Raw genomic sequence first — 26,094 nt, forward strand, 5'->3', positions numbered from 1 at the left:
TACAGTACAGTTCCTTACTCCATTGCTTAATTCTATTCAACATACTGATTTGTTGAAAGTGTTTTTAGTGTTTGCAGGGATACAGATTTTAATCTTTCTTGGGGGGAAAAAGTTGTGCAATATCAAGAGAGCAGGGTATTGTTTGTTTTGTGTATGTGTCGCTTGGACCAACCCTGGACTGGCTCTTGGCTTGACCGCGCGTCCACACATCCCTACTGATTAAGCAGTGTTAGCCAGAGTCAAAACTTTGATTGATTGATTGAAACTTTTATTAGTAGATTGCACAGTACAGTACATATTCCGTACAATTGACCACTAAATGGTAACACCCGAATAAGTTTTTCAATATCATTATATCATAAATATCATTACTCAGAGGCTGCCAAGTCATTGTCGAGCACAGCTCTAAAAGGTGTAGGCCATGCATATTCAACTAAATTGTTTTGGGGGCCACATTTCTAGAAAGTTAAAGACCAGGGGTTCGGATTTCTCCCCTTACCTTTTCTCTTATTTTGTATATTCCGGAGAACCAGTGTCCCTTTACAGTAGACATTTGATTTGGGTCTATTTTTTTGTCAGTGTTACAGGAGCACTCTGCGGTTTTTAAGGACTTTTTGTTAAAAAAAAATTCTTAAAAAAGCTTGTCAAAAATTATCTCTATGACAGCACTCTGATGATGATCTGCTTCACCAATCTGCTGCAAAAATTTGATTCTCTTACAAGTTTTTTTAATTGAACTCGCCAGTTGAATAGCCCGAATGATGAAAAAGAGAGTACCGTATTTTTCGGAGTATAAGTCGCACCTGCCGAAAATGCATAATAAAGAAGGAAAAAAACATATATAAGTCGCGCTTGAGCCCGGCCAAACTATGAAAAAAACTGCGACTTATAGTCCGAAAAATACGGTACTTAAAATGAAACCTCGAGGAACGCCACGAGTATAACTAAATAAGTTGAACAAATGATTACTGACTATTTCTGAAATAAACAAGCTACAGCAACACCGTAGTTACAGTACATACATCACAAAAATAAATGGTAACTGCCGTAAAGGAGAGGAATTAAATGGGTGCCTTAAAAAAACACCTTGGTTATGTAAATCACAAGTTTCGACCCCAGTGTTCTATGTTTGCAAGAGAGGTTAAATGTCAATGTAATGATCTGCCGATGTGTTCACAGTGGTCCAAGTTCCTCTCTATAAAAGAAGCATGGTTTTTAGGAATTTTCTGCAAATATGCTTGTCTCCCAAGTTTTGAACATCTTTATGTGCTCGACGCCTCAATCATTGGTATGTTTTCATCGTCAAAACCTTTCTGGGTATCACTCCATCTTATCTGTCTTGTCTTTTAACAAAGAAACAAGGAAGTCACAATCTTTGTTCAATGAATGTTCTGGAATTTGTCGTCCCCAAAGTAAGAACTGAACTGGGCAAGAAAGCATTTAGGTTTTCAGCACCGATGGCTTGGAATAACCTACAATCGAATATTAAACTTCAAACCCTTGTTACATTGAATGAGTTTAAAGCTTCTGTGAAAGGACTGCAGTCTACCTTGTCTGTATGCACATATTTCATGTGAGCAAGTTTTAATGTTGTAAATGGGATGTTTTGTGTGTTTACTGTTTTTAATGTAACCTTGCTGCTGCCCTCTTGGCCAGGTCTCCCTTGGAAAAGAGATCTTTGATCTCAATGGGATTTTGACCTGGTTAAATAAAGGCTAAATAAATAAAAATAAATAATTGAACTGATCTCTGGTACGGTGTCATTCCCGGCTGCCAGTTGAATGTAGAGGAGTGACTTGGGCCCTAAGCTTTTTGTGGCTCTCAACAAGATTTTGTTTGCTCCAATTTTCGGTCTTTATATTACATGTGTAATATGCTAGGGTCTCCGGCTGACTACAGCCTTGTATTGAGTATTGTGTAGTATTAGTATTAGTATTTTGATTGATTGAGACTTTTATTAGTAGGTTGCACAGTGAAGTACATATTCCGTACAATTGACAACTAAATGGTAACACCCGAATAAGTTTTTCAACTTGTTTAAGTCGGGGTCCACTTAAATTGATTCATGATACAGATATATACTATCATATATACTATCATCATAAAACAGTCATCACACAAGATAGTCATCAGGGTGTATACATTGAATTATTTACATTATTTACAATTCGGGGTGTGGAGGGGGGCGGAGGGTTAGGTTTGGTTGTTATCATCAGTCATCAACAATTTAGAACAGAGAAATGGACATTGAAACAGTGTAGGTCTGACTTGGTAGGATATGTACAGCAAGTAGTGGACATAGAGAGAGAGAGATCAAAAGGCATAAGAAAAGTATCTACATTTGATTGTTTACATTTGATTATTAACAATCTGGGGAGGGTGTTAGTTTAGGGTTGAAGTTGTCTGGAGGTGTACTTTTATTGCGGTTTTGAAGGAGGATAGAGATGCCCTTTCTTTTAAACCTGTTGGGAGCGCATTCCACATTGATGTGGCATAGAAAGAGAATGAGTTCAGACCATTGTTAGACCGGAATCTGGGTTTAACGTGGTTAGTATTAGTATTAGTATTAGTATTAGTATTAGTATTATATAATGTTCAAAGTTTATTTGGAAAGGTAAACGAATAGGTTGATATGTTTAAGGGGGGAAGAAAAGTGTTTGATATTTCCTACAGCAGCTCTGCTGCTTTGGCCTTATTTGTTTTAGCCATCTAGTTTGGCAAAGGTTTCAGCTACAATATACACTTAAATAATATGGTCATAAATCTGCCATGATGTTGGCGTTCGAAGCAATGCTGAATTAGCAATTACCTCTATGGGCTTTTGAATGGCCGCGATGCTAAACTGAATCAAAACTATTAACAAAGGACATGTTGACTCACTGCTCATTCAAAGTTTAGCAGAAACAAAGTGTATTTGTGTTCATGAAGCAATTCAGTCCATCAAAGTAGAACAAGCAAACACCTTCAGAGCACGATGACCACGTTGATGATCTGCTCTGAAGTGACCGGTTGCCATAATCATGTGACCCTAAAGACGTGCATAGAGTGTTTATGCCAGGGTCCATCCCTGGGAGTGAGGTTTTGCAACGTTACTAGTGCACAGCCACAGTAGCTGGCATCCAACACACTGACCCCACTAAACCTCAGTCGCATCCGGGTCTTGGCACCAATTTAGCATGCACCAGCCGGACTGACAGTCAAGTCGAGCACCAGTTTTTTCTTAGTCACTGCTATGGGACGAGTCTTGTTCAGCATTCTAAATGAGACGATTACTTTAGAAACAAAATGCCCTTTAGTGTTTATTAAAATGGCAGTATTGTTTTTGGGTGTTAAATTGCACTGTAAACATGCCTAACATGGGAGCGTTAAATAATCTCTATAGCTTTATCTCATTCAAATTGGTAAACCCTTTTAGTGAGCATATACTGTAAATGTCAACTGTAGCTAATTATTGTGTTGTTTCTCAGACTGGAGGCGGGCTCTCACTCTCATGAAACATGAAAAGGTCTGCAAGAGGTCGCTCGCAGGAAGAAAATCGTAAGTGACGTGACACATGGTTTGATTTTGTGGTTAATTTTACTCAAATCCGGACGGTAGATCCAATACAAACCCTTACCATAAACCTTTTTCGCCAGGTACCACCTCAGAAAACACTTGGCATTCAAAGTACCACCATAATGACCAACATTAAAATGCAGTAGCATCGTAGGCCTTAAAGGCCTACTGAAACCCACTACTACCGACCACGCAGTCTGATAGTTTATATATCAATGATGAAATCTTAACATTGCAACACATGCCAATACGGCCGGGTTAGCTTACTAAAGTGCAATTTTAAATTTCGGGCGAAATATCCTGCTGAAAACGTCTCGGTATGATGAAGCCTGCGCGTGACGTCACGGATTGTAGAGGACATTTTGGGACAGCATGGTGGCCAGCTATTAAGTCGTCTGTTTTTATCGCAAAATCCACAGTATTCTGGACATCTGTGTTGGTGAATCTTTTGCAATTTGTTCAATGAACAATGGAGACAGCAAAGAAGAAAGCAGTAGGCGGGAAGCGGTGTATTGTGGCAGGTGTTGTGCCGGATAACGCACCCCCGCCGTAGAATGCACCCCTTGACTGTTGTGCCGGATAACACAGCCGGTGTTTCATTGTTTATATTCCCGAAAGATGACAGTCAAGCTTTACCATTGACCTGTGGAGAACTGGGACAACAGAGACTCTTACCAGGAGGACTTTGAGTTGGATACGCGGACGCGGTACCATGAGTACGCATGCAGCTGCGGCTTCCAAACATTTGATCGCTTGCCCGTACGTGCGTGGCGCTATGTGCATGTCACGTACGTAACTTTGGGGACTTTGGGGAAATATATGTGCTGTATGAACTTTGGGGAGGTGAACAATACTTTGGGCTGTGGGATTGAGTGTGTTGTGCAGGTGTTTGAGTTGTATTGGCGGGTTATATGGACGGGAGGGGGAGGTGTTTGTTATGCGGGATTAATTTGTGGCATATTAAATATAAGCCTGGTTGTGTTGTGGCTAATAGAGTATATATATGTCTTGTGTTTATTTTCTGTTTTAGTCATTCCCAGCTGAATATCAGGTCCCACCCGCCTCTCACAGCATCTTCCCTATCTGAATCGCTCCCACTGCCCTCTAGTCCTTCACTCTCACTTTCCTCATCAACAAATCTTTCATCCTCGCTCAAATTAATGGGGAAATCGTCGCTTTCTCGATCCGAATCGCTCTCGCTGCTGGTGGCCATGATTGTAAACAATGTGCGGATGTGAGGATCTCCACAACCTGTGACGTCACGCTACTCGTCTGCTACTTCCGGTACAGGCAAGGCTTTTTTATCAGCAACCAAAAGTTGCGAACTTTATCGTCGCTGTTCTCTACTAAATCCTTTCAGCAAAAATATGGCAATATCGCGAAATGATCAAGTATGACACATAGAATGGACCTGCTATCCCTGTTTAAATAAGAAAATCGCATTTCAGTAGGCCTTTAATATTCATTAAAACAAGGCAGAGGTTTTATTTAACAAGAATATTTAATATTTTTGGCCACTGTAACACCACACACAGTTTGAGAAGTAACACTGTGTTTGAATATTTAATTGATTCTTTGGCGTACCACTAGAGCAGTGGTTCTTAACCTTGTTGGAGGTACCGAACCCCACCAGTTTCATATGCGCATTCACCGAACCCTTCTTTAGTGCAAAATAAAATGGTTTTTTTCAAATTCAAGACAAAGTTATATGTTTTTGGTAACACTTTAGTATGGGGAACATATTCTAAGTAACAAAGACTTAATATAGAGTTATTTGGTTCGGGTTAGGGTTAGGGTTGTAATAAGGCCATGCCGAATAAGGCATTAATAAGTACTTAATAATGACTAGTTAAGAGCCAATATGTTACTAATTTGCATGTTAATAAGCAACTAATTAATGGTGAATATGTTCCCCATACTAAAGTGTTACCATGTTTTTTTTACTGGTGCACAAAATGAACCGTACATGAACATCACCTTGTTCAAACAACAAAACCAACACAGTGCATAAACTCACAACAAATTACACACCTGCAAATCAGTCTGACTTCTGTTGTTGCCGTATCCGTAATACGCCGATAGGGAGAAGTTTTTATTTACACGATGAGTCGGGTGTGTCTTGACCTCCGCCGAACCCCTGAGCCCGACTCACCGAACCCCTAGGGTTCGATCGAACCCAGGTTAAGAACCACTGCACTAGAGCAGTGCTTCTCAAATATTTCTGTTACGCTCCCGCTAGGAAGAAGAAAATATTTTGCGCCCCCCTCCCACACACACACACACACACACACACACACACACACACACACACACACACACACACACTCTCCACTGTGACCATAAATAGTATAATTTGCCTATAAATTTTTTATAACTATACCTCTGCATAACACATTCTAAGCTTGTTAACATTAAAGGAAACAACTTTCCTTGTCTCCCACCGTGGTTACAGTGAAGCCAAGTGCGACATCCGCTTCGTTATATTCTGGTACGGCAAAAATATGATGTTCCCCAAGGTTACACGCGCTCCCCCCGCCGAGGAGGGGCCCGTCCCACTACTTGAGAAGGACTGCACTAGAGGGAGACCGCGTACCTAGTGGCAAAGTAGTGCATAAAGAGAGTAGGCTAACTAAGCAACAGGCGCTATGACTGCTTCCAAGGACGTGTGTGGCTGTGCCCGGATGCATGCAATTGCTGTCGTTTTGACGTTAGTTTTTCTGACAAAATAAACCAACCTGAGTGGCCGTTTTCCACCTGGTACTAGTGTTTGACTTGTCTCCATTCAATCGCGTAATTTTATTTCTGGATGTTAAAAATAGATTAATACAGTCATCAATTAGGCCAAAAAAGGACATTGTTAATGCGGGGTGCAGTTCTTCTATATGACAGGATGACTTTTGCTGATATTTACGCTCTACTACAAAAATGCTAATCAAAGATCCTATACTGCATATGACCGAAACCTTCTGTTGCTTTAAAAAATGTACTACAAAAATGCTGGTTGAATGTCTTCTGTATGACAGGAATGATCTGTGTAACATAAATGTTCTGCTGATTTTAGTTATCAAAAACGCAAAAGTCAAAGATCCCCTGTAGGACAGGAGCCCTCTGCTGTTTTTAAGGATTCACTGCAATGCTACTCAAAGGTCCTCTATATCAGTGGTCCCCAACCACCGGGCCGCGGCCCGGTACCGGTTCGTGGATCGATTGGTACCGGGCCGCACAAGAAATAAAAAATAAAAAAAAATAAAAAAAAATATATATTTTTTTATTTTTTTATTTTTTATTAAATCAACATAAAAAAACACAAGATACACTTACAATTAGTGCACCGACCCAAAAAACCTCCCTCCCCCATTTACACTCATTCACACTCATTCGCACAAAAGGGTTGTTTCTTTTTTTTTTCATTAAATCAACATAGAAAAAACACAAGATACACTTTCAACTAGTGCATCAACCCCAAAAAAAACCTCCCTCCCCCATTCACACTCATTCACACCCACTCACACAAAAGGGGTTGTTTCTTTCTGCTACCAATTTTCTGGTTCCCACAACATAGACAACACATCTGCAAGGGACACAGTCCCTGAAGCACACATATTTGTATGTGCTGCTGGTCCACGAACATTTTCATTAATTACTTTTTTTATGTAATTATTTTTATATTGTTTTACTTTCTTTTTTATCCAAGAAAATGTTGATTTATTTATCTTTTTTTTTTATTTTTTATTTTTTATAAATAAATAAAATGACCTCATCTTCAGACCAGGTTGTAAATGAAATTAGATTTGTTTAAAGGGTTTTTAAAACCAGGGTTGTTTCTTTCTGTTATTAATATTTCTGGTTCCTACATTATACATCAATATAGATCAATACAGTCTGCAAGGGATACAGTCCGTAAGCACGCATGATTGTATTTTTTTATGACAAACAAAATAAATAAATAAAATAAATAAATAAATAAATTTACAAAATCAAAAAAAAAAAAAAAATACCACTAACCCCCCACCCCTCCAACCCCGGTCCATTGGACAAATCTTCAAGCGTTGACCGGTCCGCAGTTACAAAAAGGTTGGGGACCACTGCTCTATATGACAGGAGTTGGCTACTGTTGTTAGGAATCTGATGGTATTGTGCTGTGGTGTGTGACTTGTTTACATGGAGCTAGACACACTAAACAGCATACTTCCTCTTTGTTTGAATGCAGCTGAAAATGACCTGCACAAACTAAAACTGCAGTATCGCCAAGCTGTAAAAGACAAGCAGGCGTTCGATGACAAAATCCAAAGCCTCCTCCTGAAAGACAGGCAAGTGGGTTCTGTTATTTATTTTTTATTCATCCTTTTCGGTGCTATATAGTGCAGCAGTTTATAAAATATGAGGCACAGTATTTTGAAAACTGCTACACAAACTGAAAAATATATGCATTCTTTTAACTGTCTGAACAAATATACATGAGTTTTTTTCAAGGGTAAAGTGTCATTACATTTGGTGTTTTTTGTCCTTGTGTAAGTAGCAGGGAGATCCAGAGACTCCAAAATGAACATGAGGAACTATTACACACCCTTACCATCGCACAGAGTAACTGTAACCAGAAGCAAGAAATTAATGCTGCACAAGACCTCGAAGTACTTTTGTCTAATGAAGAAAGGATAGAGGAGGAGTTGCTAGGCAACAAAAGCAGATTGGTATCTTACAAAAAGCAGGTGAAAAAAACAACGTTTTTTTTTTACCAATTGTTGCACAGTTTGTGTTTGATAAGGCTCACACCACATTGTTGGTTTACTTTGCAGATTTTAGAATGGGAGAGGAAGCTTGTAGCACAGAGGGGAGGGTATGCACCACATAACACGAAAACCGAAGACAACTCCGCTAAAGATATCGTGTCGAAAGAAGACAAGCTCTACAAGGTTAGTGCCTCATCTCCAACATCTTGTTACAAACCACAGCGTTTAACACCATGTGTTTGTCTGTCTGAAGGGTCACATATGCTTCAATGAGCTAATGATCAGGAACGGCCAGTTAAAGAAAGACATAGACATGCTGGAGATGGAGAAGAATGAGTTCCTGCAAATTCAACTTCAGCTGAAAAAGGTGAGCGCATCCTTTACTAAAAACAAGGTTTCTCATTGGGTTGAGTTTTTTCTTACCCTGATGTGGGATCAGAGCCGAGGATGTCGTTGTGGTTTGTGCAGCCCTTTGAGGCATTTGTGATTAAGAGCTATATAAATAAACGTTGGTTGATGATTGATTGATTGATCTTTGCATTGACCTGATTACTGGCTGTGTAACAACCCGCACCAGATAACCATGCGCGGTTATGGAGTGTAATTAGTTTGTGTTATACAAACCCTGTTTCCATATGAGTTGGGAAATTGTGTTAGATGTAAATATAAAAGGAATACAACGATTTGCAAATCATTTTCAACCCATATTCAGTTGAATATGCTACAAAGACAACATATTTGATGTTCAAATTGATCAACTTTGTTTTTGTTGCAAATAATCATTAACTTTAGAATTTGATGCCAGCAACACGTGACAAAGAAGTTGGGAAAGGTGGCAATAAATACTGATAAAGTTGAGGAATGCTCATCAAACACTTATTTGGAACATCCCACAGGTGAACAGGCAAATTGGGAACAGGTGGGTGCCATGATTGGGTATAAAAGTAGATTCCATGAAATGCTCAGTCATTCACAAACAAGGATGGGGCGAGGGTCACCACTTTGTCAACAAATGCGTGAGCAAATTGTTGAACAGTTTAAGAAAAACCTTTCTCAACCAGCTATTGCAAGGAATTTAGGGATTTCACCATCTACGGTCCGTAATATCATCAAAGGGCTCAGAGAATCTAGAGAATTCACTGCACGTAAGCAGCTAAGCCCGTGACCTTTGATCTCTCAGGCTGTACTGCATCAACAAGCGACATCAGTGTGTAAAGGATATCACCACATGGGCTCAGGAACACTTCAGAAGCCCACTGTCAGTAACTACAGTTGGTCGCTACATCTGTAAGTGCAAGTTAAAACTCTCCTATGCAAGGCGAAAACCGTTTATCAACAACACTCAGAAACGCCGTCGGCTTCGCTGGGCCTGAGCTCATCTAAGGTGGACTGATGCAAAGTGGAAAAGTGTTCTGTGGTCTGACGAGTCCACATTTCAAATTGTTTTTGGAAACTGTGGACGTCGTGTCCTCCGGACCAAAGAGGAAAAGAACCATCCGGATTGTTATAGTCGCAAAGTTGAAAAGCCAGCATCTGTGATGGTATGGGGGTGTATTAGTGCTCAAGACATGGGTAACTTACACATCTGTGAAGGCGCCATTAATGCTGAAAGGTACATACAGGTTTTGGAGCAACATATGTTGCCATCCAAGCAACGTTACCATGGACGCCCCTGTTTATTTCAGCAAAACAATGCCAAGCCACGTGTTACATCAACGTGGCTTCATAGTAAAAGAGTGCGGCTACTAGACTGACCTGCCTGTAGTCCAGACCTGGCCTAAAATACCACAACGGAGACCCCCGGACTGTTGAACAACTTAAGCTGTACATCAAGCAAGAATGAGAAAGAATTCCACCTGAGAAGCTTAAAAAATGTGTCTCCTCAGTTCCCAAACGTTTACTGAGTGTTGTTAAAAGGAAAGGCCATGTAACACAGTGGTGAACATACCCTTTCCCAACTACTTTGGCACGTGTTGCAGCCATGAAATTCTAAGTTAATTATTATTTGCAAAAAAAAAATAAAGTTTATGAGTTTGAACATCAAATATCTTGTCTTTGTAGTGCATTCAATTGAATATGGGTTGAAAAGGATTTGCAAATCATTGTATTCCGTTTATCATACATCTAACACAATTTCCCAACTCATATGGAAACGGGGTTTGTACATGATTATTGCTATTAGGGCTGCAACAATTAAATCGATTAATTTCATTAGAAAAAAAGCGTTGAGTCATATTGTGTTGGTTTGAATACTCGTTGAAAGAGCGTAACTAATCAAAATGTTTAAAAACCGGACTGCATGGATTGTCCGGAACCTTAAATATGCACGTATAGTTTCCTCATAATGGCTGCAAAAGCGTGAACATGAATGGTGGTTTTTGGGTGCTGTAATCTATGGGGCAGTGAACAGCGGATATTTTTATTTTAATCATATTTTTTAGTAATGCACACATGTTAAAAGTGCCATTTCAATGTTGATGATCTGCATTTATTAGAAAAAAAAGAATGAATGTTATGGCAAGCAGAAAATCAGTGTTAATATTTTATGACATTAGTAATTAATTAAAAAACAATTATTAGAGTGCAATTAATGGTTAATGCATTACGTTTGACAGCCCTAATTAACAGTGAACCCAACAGGAAAAGATCATTTATTCTATCGTCGCTTGCATCATCATTGATGGTCTCTTCCAGGAGCTGCAAGGCATTCGGAAGGAAATTTCGGATTTGAGTGCTATGTGCACTAAAGCCAACAACGCCAGGTGAACACCTATTTTATTTAACTTGATTTATTTTATTTTATCTTATCTAATTTTATTTTATCTTATTTTATCTTGTTTCATCCTACTTTATTTTATTCTTTTTTATTTTATTGTATCCAATGTAATTTTGTTTCATCCTATTTTTTTTTTATTTTTTTTTTATTACACCTAGTGTTGCAATCCAGGTAAGGCAGAAGAAGCTAAAGGAACAAAAAGCTCAGTTTGAAGCTCAGTATACGCAAACAACGGCCAACTTGGAGCACGAAATCGCCACGCACTGCAACCTTGAGGCTATGGTGAACATAAAGAATGCCGCTGACGAGAGCTCCAACCGTGACAAAGGTGATTATTTTACTGTGGTTGCTTGCAAAACACAATTATTAATCCATAGGCTGCAGGACTGGACTATTAAATAATCATCTTGATATCCAGTGGAAACCCAATAGAGAGCAACCTCTGTGATGCTGGTTGTTTTCATATGAATACAACATATACAATTGGAAATAACAAAAAGCAAATGATATTGTTGTAGGCTCAACTTTACAGGTAAAAATAAAGCAAAAACTACTCTTCATAGACAGACACCTGACACACAATGAAGAGTGATACTGTCACCTAGTGGCGAGGTGTAGATATTTTGTCAGATTGAATTATATTGTTCATATTGTACTGAGGAGTCAGATCATTTCGAAGCACCTTGCAATATGTTCCATCTCCATCCATCCATCCATCTTCTTCCGCTTATCCGAGGTCGGGTCGCGGGGGCAGCAGCCTAAGCAGGGAAGCCCAGACTTCCCTCTCCCCAGCCACTTCGTCCAGCTCTTCCCGTGGGATCCCGAGGCGTTCCCAGGCCAGCCGGGAGAGATAGTCTTCCCAACGTGTCCTGGGTCTTCCCCGCGGCCTCCTACCGGTCGGACGTGCCCGAAACACCTCCCTAGGGAGGCGTTCGGGTGGCATCATGACCAGATGCCCGAACCACCTCATCTGGCTCCTCTCGATGTGGAGGAGCAGCGGTTTTACTTAGACCTCCTCCTGGATGGCAGAGCTTCTCACCCTATCTCTAAGGGAGAGCCCCGCCACCCGGCGGAGGAAACTCATTTCGGCCGCTTGTACCCGTGATCTTGTCCTTTCGGTCATAACCCAAAGCTCATGACCATAGGTGAGGATGGGAACGTAGATCGACCGGTAAATTGAGAGCTTTGCCTTCCGGCTCAGCTCCTTCTTCACCACAACGAATCGATACAGAGTCCGCATTACTGAATACGCCGCACCGATCCGCCTGTCGATCTCACGATCCACTCTTCCCTCACTCGTGAACAAGACTCCGAGGTACTTGAAGTCCTCCACTTGGGGCAAGATCTTCTCCCCAACCCGGAGATGGCACTCCACCCTTTTCCGGGCGAGAACCATGGACTCGGACTTGGAGGTGCTGATTCCCATCCCAGTCGCTTCACACTCGGCTGCGAACCGATCCAGTGAGAGCTGAAGATCTTGGCCAGATGAAGCCATCAGGACCACATCATCTGCAAAAAGCAGAGACCTAATCCTGCAGCCACCAAACCAGATCCCCTCAGCGCCCTGACTGCGCCTAGAAATTCTGTCCATAAAAGTTATGAACAGAATCGGTGACAAAGGGCAGCCTTGGCGGAGTCTAACCCTCACTGGAAACGGGACCAATGCGGACCAAGCTCTGACACTGATCATACAGGGAGCGGACCGCCACAAAAAGACAGTCCGTTACCCCATACTCTCTGAGCACTCCCCACAGGACTTCCCGGGGTACACGGTCGAATGCCTTCTCCAAGTCTACAAAGCACATGTAGACTGGTTGGGCAAACTCCCATGCACCCTCAAGGACTCTGCCGAGAGTATAGAGCTGGTCCACAGTTCCACGATCAGGACGAAAACCACAATGTTCCTCCTGAATCCGAGGTTCCTCTCAAAATCTACATTTTTATTTATGTGTATCATCATATAAATGTATACCATATATTTTTAGTTAAGTTTTGTAAAATAAAAAAAAATGTCATAGAACTAGAAATCCTTTCTCGTAAAATTAAAATGTTTTTCTTGTAAAATTACTCATTTTTTGTTTTTCTCATAAATATTCTTTTTTTTTCTCGAAAAATTACAATGTTATTCTTGTTAGACAAAAATAACTTGTCATATAAATGATAGAAGTAAATTTCTTGGTGTCCACAGAGGATCTGATGGAACAGCTACAGAGGTTGACCATTCATGAAGACACTATAAGAAGAATTCTCTATGAGACGGGAGAAAGCGACCTGGACTCCCTAGTGCAGAACTACTTGGAATGTAGGTCAAAGTGAAAAGATAGAGCACGTGTAGATTGTTGGATTATATTCTGGGGTTTCTTTTAATCAGTGGAGGAGGAGAACTATTCTATACTGGGCTTTGTCAACTATCAACACTGGGATGTGGAGGCCATTCAGCAGCAGATTGCTCAAGTTAGTGCTGTTCTAGTTCCATCGAGAAGTTTAACTTCTTCATGTCGCTTATGTTTGTGCTTTGTTCTTTAACTGAAGCTTATCAAGGAGGGCGAGCTGTTTAAGGAGGAGCAGTGTCGGCACGGTGTGGACCGCAAAACTTTTCACGGGGCCATTTCCACCAAGCAGAAGTCTGTCGAGGAGCAGCTGAATGACTTCCGAAAGCAAATTCACGTCAAGGAGGATATCCAAAAACATCTAAAAACAGGTACAGCAGAGCAGATGGACGCGACAAGAGACGAGATATTTAATCATACACTGATATTATACACCTTTTATGACATTATACAATTCAGGATATTTCCACTATATACTGTATGGAACCTTAATCAAAGTTTGGATAATACCTCATGTGTGCTCGTTTTTGGACAACTATGCTTTCAACCTAACGGGAACAGTTTGGGAAAGGACTTGCTTGTCTTTCAACAAGACTTTTGGCCTACAGTGCACAAAGCAAGGCTTGGATGTGTTTTGTGTGAAAGAACCTGCACAGAACTCTGACCTTAACTTTATCAAATAATTCCAAGTCAGTGTTTTCTTACATGCTCACTCCTGGAGGTGCCAGGCTAGTACAATCAATTCCTTTAAACAATTTAAATTGAATTGGAATTGCAAGAAGTGGAAAAAGATTTATTGCAATTCATAGAAAAAGGACTAATAATCCAAGTAACAGGAATAATTGCGTCATGTTTACCAAAGGTTTTAGCATAACCTACTGAGAATCAGCATTCTCCAAACTAATACAAGCATGTCCAATCCAGAGGACACTGTAAAGTATTTGACTTCCTGAGGAGAACCAAACACTAAAATTAAACTTGAATTCCCTCCATTTTAAATACTTAGATATAATAAAGCATCCTGAGAAATTGAGTATTTTACTACCATTTTTCAAAATTGAAAGTTAAAATACACTACTTTAAAATAAATGATTGTGTTTTTGATGGTTATCGTGTAAGTTTTTTGTTGTCTTAATTGTCAATTTTTTGGGCTGTGATTCAAATATAGTGTGTACACCAATTACAGTACAGTCATAACATTTATGTAGCAGTCTATACTGTATGTAGCATGTATAGTAATAATATTTCTATAAACGATGTAAAACAGTCATGTATGGAATCTACTGTAAAGCATGATTTTGAAATACACCAAAATGATCAATTATTTCAAATAAACTTTGTGTTTGCAACCTCAATTTAAATTCCTGGAATTGAATTTGAGACATTCTCAATCCGATAGTTTGCACAAGCCTGCTGGATGTATTCCCATAAGTCCCAATACTTATGTCTATATTAAGGGTTCTCAAACCTTTTCTACCACATCAGAAAACACTTGACTCCTAAATTACCACTATAATGATCAACATTAAAATACAGCAGTGTTGTAAGACTAAGTATTCGTTAAAATCAAGGCAGAGGTTTTATTTAACAATTATGTTTAATATTTTGGCCACTGTAACATTACACAGTTTGATCAGAAACACAGTTTGAATATAGGAAAATAAAACACTGTACCTGAATCAAGTGATTATTTGGCATACCACTAGATCAGTGTTTTTCAACCACTGTGTGCCGCGAGATACAGTCTGGTGTGCCGTGGGAGATTATCTAATTTCACCTATTTGGGTTAAAAAATATTTTTTGCAAACCAGTAATTGTAGTCTGCAAATGATGTGTTGTTGTTGAGTGTCGGTGCTGTCTAGAGCTCGGCAGAGTAACCATGTAATACTCTTCCATATCAGTAAGTGGCAGCCGGTAGCTAATTGCTTTGTAGATGTCGGGAACAGCTGGAGGCAGTGTGAAGGTAAAAAGGTGTCTAATGCTTAAATTAAAAATAAACAAAAGATGAGTACTCCTAAGAAAAGGCATTGAAGCTTAGGGAAGGCTATGCGGAACAAAACTAAAACTGAACTGGCTACAAAGTAAACAAAAACAGAATGCTGGACGACAGAAAAGACTTACTGTGGAGCAAAGACGGCATCCACAATGTACATCCCAACATGACATGACAATCAACAATGTAAACACAAAGAAGGATAAAAACAACTGAAATATTCTTGATTGCTAAAACAAAGCAGATGCGGGAAATATCGCTCAAAGGAAGACATGAAACTGCTACAGGAAAATACCAAAAAAAGAGAAAAAGCCACCAAAATAGGAGCGCAAGACAAGAAGTAAAACACTACACACAGGAAAACAGCAAACAACTCAAAATAAGTGAGGGCGTGATGTGACAGGTGGTGACAGTACACCTACTTTGAGACAAGAGCTATATTGATGCATGCTTGGTTATGGTTTAAAGTCATATCCAACAATTGCAACGACTTTTTACTGTCAACTGAATTTTGTTTTTTAATTTTTTCTGCTGGTGGTGTGCCTCTTCATTTTTTCAACACAAAAAATGTGCCTTGGCTCAAAAAAGGTTGAAAAACACTGCACTAGATGAAGCCTTTGAGTGGTACACATACCACAGTTTGAGAATAACCGGTGTACATAGCATATCTTTGCTGGTGTACATGTACTGTATTTGTTCAGTGAGGATATTAAAATAGTCCAATACAGTTGTCATTGAGATTGGACACAATCAAATATCATAAACAAGGGTTTTTCGATCCCTAATCAATGGTTCAATGTATATTTATCTATGCTATATTTTTCTGCTGTGAACTGTATTTATTTTGGCATTTTATATACACAGTTCATCAGTTTTGTAACTTCACCCCTTGTGTTTCCAGGTGTGCAGTCATTACTGCGTATCTGCTGTGACAGGTCTGAGATCAGCTCGCTGGGCTCCAGCGACAGAGCGCTGGATGAGCACATGACGGCGTGCTTGAGGATGGTGGAAGACAAAGTCAACAGCCTCCTCAATCTGCAGTCCATCATTCTCTTCCAGGAGAACTTAACACAGTGTGTATGTGCGCCTGTCAGCCGACAAAGCAGCTTGCACATTTACATTAATAACCATTATTACTTTGGTCCTGCTTTCTCACTATCAGGACCTCGTTAGTGACGGCTTTGGTTCTATAGCCGATCAACTGCGGGGTAAGGGAAATGCCCCAGCAGTCACCTTGTCCACAGGACCTACAACACCAACACCGGAGTAAGTCTTGATGATCATTTCATAATATCTAAGGTACAGATACGCTGCTAATTTTGTTTTGTTTTGGTAGACTTTTTTGACAGACACAGCCCAAAAAATATGAAAAAAAACCCCCCATTAAATAAAGGTTAAAGCAGGCAAAATGTGATTTAAGAACTGGCGGAGAAACCAATGCAAGCACAGACATTTTTAATAGTTTGTCACAAGGGTTGTGCACAAGTGTTTTTTTCTTTTGGTGCACTCAGGGCTGGCCCGTGGTATAAACATGGTTCTCAACCTTTTTTTACCAAGTACCGCCTCAGAAAACACTTGGCTATCCAAGTACCACCATGATGAACCAACATTAAAAGAAAGTAGCGTAGGAGGCCTAAGTACACACTAAAAAATGCTGGGTTATTTTGACAATCCAATTTATGAGTTGCGGGTGTTGGGGTAAATTTTGAGTTATTTATTTGAAGAGCAATCCATTTTTTGGGTTATAAGGGTATTTTTTAAACTCAATTTCGGGGTTTTCTGAATGATGAACCATTTTTGGGTTGTTTTTCAATGAGTAACGCATTTTTGGGTAAAAGCCTTTTTTTTAATTAAAAATATACTTTTTTCTTGAAGGCAATTTTATTGTGGATTAATCTCATTAACAATTTTTTTTTTTTTTTGTCCTGTCCAGCTTCTCAGGCAAACCATATAGTTGATGTAGATGACCATATCGGCTGTTCAGATTTACTTTACAAGAGAGAAGTGTAGGATACTTCTCTTGTTGCCTTATTTGTATTTGACTTTATTAAATGTATTTATATTATCATTTGGGGCAGCCGGGCCGTAGCAGGAGGGGATAGAATGAGAAAAAAAAGAAGACAGAGGGGGAAATTGTGGGGACAAGAGGGGGATTAGACAGAGAGACAAAAACAACAACAGCAAACACAACAACAACAATAGAGCAACATCAGCAAATACGACAGGTACAAATATGATGGTAAAAGTGATAGCAAATAAGCAGTTAGCGAAAATAAAAAATAATACAGAAATGACAATGAGCATTATTACACTACAAATGGAGCAATAGAAATACCAATAGAAATAGCGCTTTTGATAATGAACAATACCAATAATATACCTCTATTATTAACAATACAGTTGTTCAAATGCAACAATACATATACGTAATGATAACTTGAGATACGAAATAATGCAGAAAAATGGAGGGGGAGAAAGAGAAGCAACCTACATTAACCTTGTAGATTGTTATAGTAACAATAGGTTAAGCTTTGTCAGTGTGCCATGTGTTATACCCAGTTTACCTTAGGGCAACAACGTTAATATATGTTTGATGAAACGTGATTATGTGCATGAGTGTACGTATGCATATGTACTTGTATATGTACAGTATATGTATATGTGTTTGTACAGTAAATGTATATGTACAGTATGTGTATATATATGTTTGTAAAGTGAATGTATATGTACAGTATGTGTCTATGTGTATATACGTCATTAACAATTTTTACAATCACACATCTTATGTACATGAACATATTTGAGCATGTTGTATAGGATTACTCTGACCATACATGGCAATTCTTGTAAAAAAAATGTCTCTCATATCTTGCTATTGCGTATATTTTAATGGAATAAAAATAATTTTGATCAGTAATTGGGAAGGAGTAGGACAAACCAGCAGTAAAATGTATAATTTTTAACCAACTATTGGGTCAAGGAGCGCTAAATTGCGCAACCCAATAGTTAGGTTGGGAATAACCCAACATTGTAGTGAGCATAACTCAACTTTTGTGTGAAATAAATTAAACCCAATAGTTGGGTTATGAATCAACCAACATTGAGTTAGCATAACTCAACTTTTGGGTTAAATAATCAGGCATGTGATTTTTCCGTCTAAAGTCGGAATTCCGTCTTTTTTAATCTCGGGGGAAAAAAATTATTATCTCCCGTTTTTCCGTTTTTTTTCCGACCCTAAATCAAGATTCGAGACGTAGTTTATATTACGCCGTAGTTGATTGGTCGATATGTTCCTTGTGACCAATCAAATGATGACGTCATCATTCATAATGGTTATTACCGCCATTTTCCATAAACGATGTCGGTTCTCGAGAGAAAGGACGCTTTACGAGTAAAAGAAATTGATAAACATGTCAAAAATAAGTTTCGATGGGACTGGATGGAAAGGGAAATCACTGATACTGTTGGGAAGAAGGAAGTTACGACTTTGTTCGGTGATTTTATTCGGAAAATCGATCGTCCCGGAAAGTTTTTGTGCACGTGGTGTCATGATAATATTGACTATGGATCACGAGGTTTCAAGGCTTTGGAAGTACATGCGAAACGCCAAAAACATATGAAACAACTTGAAGCAAGGTATGTTCTATTAATGATGTTTTCATGTCTTTAAACACTAAAATATTTTCTTCTAATGATGCTGTCGTTGTTAATTTTAGCATGTTGGTGAAAAACCAGTCCCCCAGACCCCCGGAAATTTTTTCAGTCTTTTTCATTGTGGTCAAATCACATGCCTAAATAATTCAACCCAATAGTTTGGTTGGGAATAACCCAACATTAAGTTATCATAACTCAACTTTTTGCGACTTGTCCAGGGTGTACACCGCCTTCCGCCCAAATGCAGCTGAGATAGGCTCCAGCACCACCCGCGACCCCAAACGGGACAAGCGGCAGAAAATGGATGGATGGATGGAATTCAAAGCAAAAGTTGGGTTAAAAAATTAACCCAACATGTTGAGTTAAAATAATTCAAATAAGGGGTCCGTCCTTTTCTGAACCAGCAGTTGGGTTAAAATTGGGTTATTTTTTAACCCAACATTTTTTAGTGTGTATTCATTCAAACAAGGCAGAGGTTTTATTTAACAATTATATTTAACATTACACACAGTTTGAACAGCAATCCTGTGTTTTAATATAGGAAAATAAAACACTGTAAATTAATAAATGATTCGTTGGCGTACCACTCGATAGAGCCCACGTACCATTAGTGGTACACGTACCGCATTTTGACAGAAAACTGCTCTATGTGGTTGTTTTGGGCCAATGATCATGGTCTGGTCTTTTTGTAAAGATGTGAAGATTCAAGTGATTAAATACGATGTCATAAAAATTCAGGTAAAAACATTTTTGTTGTCAAAGTTGAATAAAAATTGTTGTTTGAATCAAATGAGGAAAGTCTAAGACTACCTCTACCCCTTTGCAAAAAAACAAATCAAAGCTCACATTATTATTCACACACAGCGCCAACATTTGGGAATCAGCATGAGGCGATAGAAGAAAGGTAAAATTATGATGAATCTATTTGTAGCAGCATTGGACAAAATTATGTTTAAGTTTCTCCTTTGCATCTCATAGCACACAATTGTGGTGTGTTCAAGGAACCTTAATTAAAGCTTAAAACAAAGGCAATAGTTTTTAAAGACAGGTAGAGGCTAAATAACCCCAGTAGATGCACTAATATTATAATAATCATAATAATGATCAGTTATTATTAATATTATTATTCATTAATATAATCCTACATGAATCTCTACCTTTTACGCTATGAAATAAAAGGAAACTTGAAAGATGTATCATATTTACGTGAACAATGACATTTTGTATGATTATTCAAACTCACATTCTGGATAAAATTATATTAAATCGGTTGACACTTTTTTGTAAAAAACGTTAAAAAATCCTGAACTTGAAAAAATTAAATAAAACACCAAATAATTTAGTGGGGTTATTTTCGGGAGTCTTTATAATGACGCCACTATTTTGAATGCTACGTGGAGAAGAAAAAACATCACAATGTAAATATTGTGTACTTTCTGATCATGGAGTGCGCCATTTACTATGCTTATTAGGGTCTTTACATTTACCTTAAAAATTTGGTTTCAACCAAATTGAATAATTATTTTTAGTGCATAAAAATGTGCGTGTATGTGGGGCGGTGACGTTTGTTTCTAATAATTATAATAAATAAGTAATATTGAAGACCAAAATGAAGCCACAAACAATTTCTTGCTTGAGGCCACACTCTCCAAACAAATCCTTACCGTTTTGAGGCTGTCATTTGGTAATTTGGAAGTTTTTATAATGAAATATTTTTTATGTGATAATGGTCCAGACGAATTAGGCCACACCAAAATCTTAATGGACTTCTTTTTTCTTTTCTTTTTTTTATTGTTGTTGATAGTCCCTGTATGATAAAATAAACCTAACAAAAAAAATAAGTTAGCCTTAAGTGTCCGAAAGGTGGTAAACTTACACATGTTTACAGGGGATTAAATACTTATTTCCCCCACTGAATATGAAACATGACACATACAAACTACATAGATTTACACTTTGGCTTGATTCACTAAGACCCTAATACCACATGCTAAACAGCGTGTTCAATCTACTAAGACTGCGTGTGCAATTCAAAAGTGGTGCAGACCGCCTTATTTAAATGAGGATTTTGCGTGTACTATGGAGACACTCCATTATTTACTGCAAATTAATTTTATCACGTTCCTACCTGTAGTGTTTGCTGTGTTTTCAAACATGCAGGAGACATGTACCACTTTTTATGGGCATTTTAGACACAGTCCAAAGTGCACTTACAACAGAAGCCACTTTTCTTTCAGCTCTGAAGGTGCGCTCATGGGAGAGAGGCTGCACTTACTGTGCTCAAGACGCAAAAAAAAATGCATATCAAGAAGTTTTTTCATAAAGAAGTTACGTTAATAATATATATTATAAATGAAAAAACAACCGGCGTTAAAAAAACACCAGCAAACACCAAACGCATCAATTGAATTAGTTTAAAACTGCCCCTTAAGTCATCCAGCATGCTGCTATAAAATTGTAAAAGGATGTTGCTGAATAGACAATGTCAAATATTTATATCCGACAGACCAGGCAATATTGACATACATGTATGACGGAGGATTCTCTGTCAATCTTCTGTCTTTGCATGACTCGGTTAACAGCGTAGCCATGCCAGCAATTTGAGGGTTCCAGGTTCGAGTCCCGCTCCCGCCATTCTAGTCACAGCCGTTGTGTTCTTGGGCAAGACACTTTACCCATCTGCTCCCAGTGCCACCCACACTGGTTTAAATGTAGCTTAAAGATGTAGATAATGGTTTTCACTAGAGAAAAAGCGCTTTATAAATATAATTGACTTCAGTTATGTTATGTGATCTGCAGTGATGACAAGGCCCGCAAAAGCAGTCGTTCCGAAAGCAGGGGAGGCAAAGAGAGGCTAGGTTCTTACAGCAGCCCATAAATGGGTGAGTATACTGCGACACAGGAAATATTATTTCATCCGTGGCTCAGATTAGGCATACGTACTTTATTGGGCTTTACAAGAGCTGACATCACTTATGTTGTCCTTAAAGCCTTGCAGTGATAGAAGACAAGAGGGACCAGAGGACTCATATACTGTCTGAGCACCAAAATTATTGAGCTGCTCGGTATTGGCCTGCATTGGCCATTCAGACTTTAACAGTGAGGCTGGATATTTCCATGTGGACTGATGCGATCCATCTTTTTTCAGGTTTAGTGCACATGTTCACTTTTTAATGGGTCCTTAAAGCTGTTTTTATGTTTTTTTCAAACGAGACCCCAGATGAACTTCTCCTCCCGGAATGGACTTAAAAGTGATGTTCCATCACTGCAGTTTGGGCTTTGAGAAAGACTACTAATCAGTGGACCTCCAAATGTGTCTAAAAACACGTGCAAGTGAGGCTTCTACATTGTAGCCTCATTTTTAGTAAAGGTATAGCTTTGTAGAACTTTGGACTGTTCTGTTGTAAGCTTACAGGCTCATTTCAAAATGATTTATTATGCTGTTTTTACACATTGCTCTTCATTTTATAGCCACAGCTATACTTATGCACAGCATCGTGCCATTCGTTCGTTCCAGAATGTAATTTATTAGAAGACAAAAAAAAAAGCATGTCTTAAACCATCCTAAAAGCCTTTTTTTTTTAAACACATGACAACTGATGATGTTATGTTGAAGCTGTTGATAATGTGACCAACAGGTGGGAAAAGTAGGGGACCTAATCACGAACCCTGCAGAACACCGTAGAAATGAGCAGAAAGGTTAGCGGCTGTAGGAACTGCTGTTATTTAGATTTGATGGAACTATGCAAATTTGTACTGTTGCAAGTACAAAAATCAAACCCTCCAGGTTCTTTAACTTTGTCCAAGCCCCACCACTTCACAGTACATTTCATATGTGTTAAGTGTCCCTGCATCGCGCACCCACGTCCTCACATCTTTCTTTACATGGACACATGTGGACATCTGACAATTTCATCATTTACCAACTAAAATCACCGCTACAGATCGCTCTCATCGGTTGATCAATGTCTTCAACGAAAGCGCTGGTAAATTACATGCAATGTGTTGGAAAGTTTATAATTGACAACAAGATATACGTAGACAACTAGTGGACAATAAGGGAGCCTTTGGCGATGTTTGTTTTGCAAATGACAATATGTGTCACGTGTGTAAAAATGCCAGCAGTTTAAGAGCTGAAGGTAAATACACTTAAGTTTAAAGGGGAAGATTATCACCAGACCTATGTAAGCGTCAATATATACCTTGATGTTGAAGAAAAAAGACCACATATTTTTTTAACCGATTTTCGAACTCTAAATGGGTGAATTTTGCCGAATTAAACGCCTTTCTATTATTCGCTCTCGGAGCGATGACGTCACAATTAGTGCACCAACCCAAAAAACCTCCCTCTCATTCACACTCATTCGCACAAAAGGGTTGTTTCCTTCTGATATGAATATTTCTGGTTCCTACATTATATATCAATATAGATCAATACAGTCTGCAAGGGATACAGTCCGTAAGCACAAATGATTGTATTTTTTTATGACAAAAACAAAAAAAATAAAACCATACCCCATGTAATACAACGTGATGTCACATCGGGAAGCAATCCGCCATTTTCTCAAACACATTACAAACACCGAGTCAAATCAGCTCTGTTATTTTCCGTTTTTTCGACTGTTTTCCGTACCTTGGAGACATCATGCCTCGTCGGTGTGTTGTCGGAGGGTGTAACAACACGAACAGGGACGGATTCAAGTTGCACCAGTGGCCCAAAGATGCGAAAGTGGCAAAAATTGGACGTTTGTTCCGCACACTTTACCGACGAAAGCTATGCTACGACAGAGATGGCAAGAATGTGTGGATATCCTGCGACACTCAAAGCAGATGCATTTCCAACTGGACTGGACAGATCAGCTTTCAGGAAAAAAGAGCGGATGAGGGTATGTCTACAGAATATATTAATTGATGAAAACTGGGCTGTCTGCACTCTCAAAGTGCATGTTGTTGCCAAATGTATTTAATATGCTGTAAACCTAGTTCATAGTTGTTAGTTTCCTATAATGCCAAACAAACACATACCAATCGTTGGTTAGAAGGCGATCGCCGAATTCGTCCTCGCTTTCTCCCGTGTCGCTGGCTGTCGTGTCGTTTTCGTCAGTTTCGCTTGCATACGGTTCAAACCGATATGGCTCAATAGCTTCAGTTTCTTTTTCAATTTCGTTTTCGCTCCCTGCCTCCACACTACAACCATCCGTTTCAATACATGCGTAATCTGTTGAATCGCTTAAGCCGCTGAAATCCGAGTCTGAATCCGAGCTAATGTCGCTATACCTTGCTGTTCTAACCGCCATGTTTGTTTGTACTGGCTTCACTATGTGACGTCACAGGAAAATGGACGGGTGTATATAACGATGGTTAAAATCAGGCACTTTGAAGCTTTTTTTAGGGATATTGCATGATGAGTAAAATTTTGAAAAAAACTTCGAAAAATAAAATAAGCCACTGGGAACTGATTTTTAATGGTTTTAACCCTTCTGAAATTGTGATAATGTTCCCCTTTAAAGGGGAACTGCACTTTTTTTTGGAATTTTGCCTATCGTTCACAATCATTATGAGACAAGAACACACTTTTTCTTTTTTAAACGCTTGGAAGATGCAACTAAGACCTGCTCAGTGGCTTTGTGGTTAGAGTGTCCGCCCTGAGACTGGAAGGTCGTGAGTTCAAACCCCGGGCGAGTCATACCAAAGACTATAAAAATGGGACCCATTACCTCCCTGCTTTGCACTCAGCATCAAAGGTTGGAATTGGGGGTTAAATCACCAAAATGATTCCCGAGTGCGGCCACCACTGCTGCTCACTGCTCCCCTCACCTCCTAGGGGGTGAACATGGGGATGGGTCAAATGCAGAAGATAATTTCACCACACCTAGTGTGTGTGACTATGGTTGGGACTTTAACTTTTAACTAATGGGAATCACCGTTGTAGCCTTCAAAACCCTCCAACGTTTTATATACACACTGCAAGTCATAAATATATATATATATATATATATATATAAATGTAGTAACAGACACGTTCATAACAATATGTAATACGTACAATATCAACCGTATTTTGATCATTTTAATCAATTCCATGACTGACTTCTTTGGTGTAGTTATTTCCGTTTCCATAGCAGCGCACGTCTGACATCCAGCAACAATGTGTGTTTCTACTGCCGCTTGTGTGTGTTGTAATCATTGTAGACTTGGTGACTAACGATTACGACGGATATTTTTGGACAATGAGGATTCACAACCTTATCTGCTTCAAGTTGAATGAACGGAGGATGAACGGCTGCTTCTAGAAGCAGGCACGAAGAAGAGGGTGAGACGTTGGAGCAGACGGAAGTCAAGGAAGTGAGGTGAAAGCGACTCGAAGCTGGAAATGTGTCATTTGGAGCCAAGGTTTTTCGGCATAAAAGGCGTGCTTACCCCCAAACAAATCAGAAAAAACGGCCCCGGCCAGCTGCACCAAAGAGACAACTGTCCATCGAGTGAGTCGCACATTATCATGATACACGCAGCATGTCGTGCGTATTAGTACAACTACAGTACATACGCTGTCTGGCTAGCTGTGTACAAACCCTGTTTCCATATGAGTTGGGAAATTGTGTTAGATGTAAATATAAACGGAATACAATGATTTGCAAATCATTTTCAACCCATATTCAGTTGAATATGCTACAAAGACAACATATTTGATGTTCAAACTGAAACTTTTTTTTTTTTGCAAACAATCATTAACTTTAGAATTTGATGCCAGCAACACGTGACAAAGAAGTTGGGAAAGGTGGCAATAAATACTGATAAAGTTGAGGAATGCTCATCAAACACTTATTTGGAACATCCCACAGGCGAACAGGCAAATTGGGAACAGGTGGGTGCCATGATTGGGTATAAAAGTAGATTCCATGAAATGCTCAGTCATTCACAAACAAGGATGGGGTGAGGGTCACCACTTTGTCAACAAATGCGTGAGCAAATTGTTGAACAGTTTAAGAAAAACCTTTCTCAAGCAGCTATTGCATGGAATTTAGGGATTTCACCATCTACGGTCCGTAATATCAT

The 26,094-nt window shown here is 39.1% G+C and overlaps 1 protein-coding gene across 4 annotated transcripts in view; it reads left to right on the forward strand.

Moving 5' to 3' along the window:
• The window catches only part of LOC133616341 (outer dynein arm-docking complex subunit 1-like), a 36,818-nt gene that overhangs the window by 4,171 nt on the left and 6,553 nt on the right, over positions 1-26,094 (forward strand). For 2 of the 4 annotated variants that reach the window (XM_061975496.1, XM_061975504.2), the window contains exons 2-14: positions 3,468-3,537; positions 7,766-7,865; positions 8,075-8,264; positions 8,352-8,468; positions 8,539-8,652; positions 10,980-11,047; positions 11,220-11,389; positions 13,250-13,363; positions 13,433-13,515; positions 13,594-13,762; positions 16,286-16,461; positions 16,547-16,650; positions 21,838-21,920. In XM_061975496.1, coding sequence (XP_061831480.1) covers positions 3,498-3,537; positions 7,766-7,865; positions 8,075-8,264; positions 8,352-8,468; positions 8,539-8,652; positions 10,980-11,047; positions 11,220-11,389; positions 13,250-13,363; positions 13,433-13,515; positions 13,594-13,762; positions 16,286-16,461; positions 16,547-16,650; positions 21,838-21,916 — 1,524 coding nt within the window. In that variant the 5' untranslated portion in view covers positions 3,468-3,497 and the 3' untranslated portion in view covers positions 21,917-21,920. Of the gene's footprint in view, positions 1-3,467; positions 3,538-7,765; positions 7,866-8,074; positions 8,265-8,351; positions 8,469-8,538; positions 8,653-10,979; positions 11,048-11,219; positions 11,390-13,249; positions 13,364-13,432; positions 13,516-13,593; positions 13,763-16,285; positions 16,462-16,546; positions 16,651-21,837; positions 21,921-22,028; positions 23,253-26,094 lie in introns of those variants that run through there. The other 2 variants (XM_061975487.2, XR_009816852.1) reach the window with 2 other exon arrangements.

Source organism: Nerophis lumbriciformis, linkage group LG01 (assembly GCF_033978685.3).
Source record: "Nerophis lumbriciformis linkage group LG01, RoL_Nlum_v2.1, whole genome shotgun sequence".
In the NCBI taxonomy this organism is placed as follows: domain Eukaryota; kingdom Metazoa; phylum Chordata; class Actinopteri; order Syngnathiformes; family Syngnathidae; genus Nerophis; species Nerophis lumbriciformis.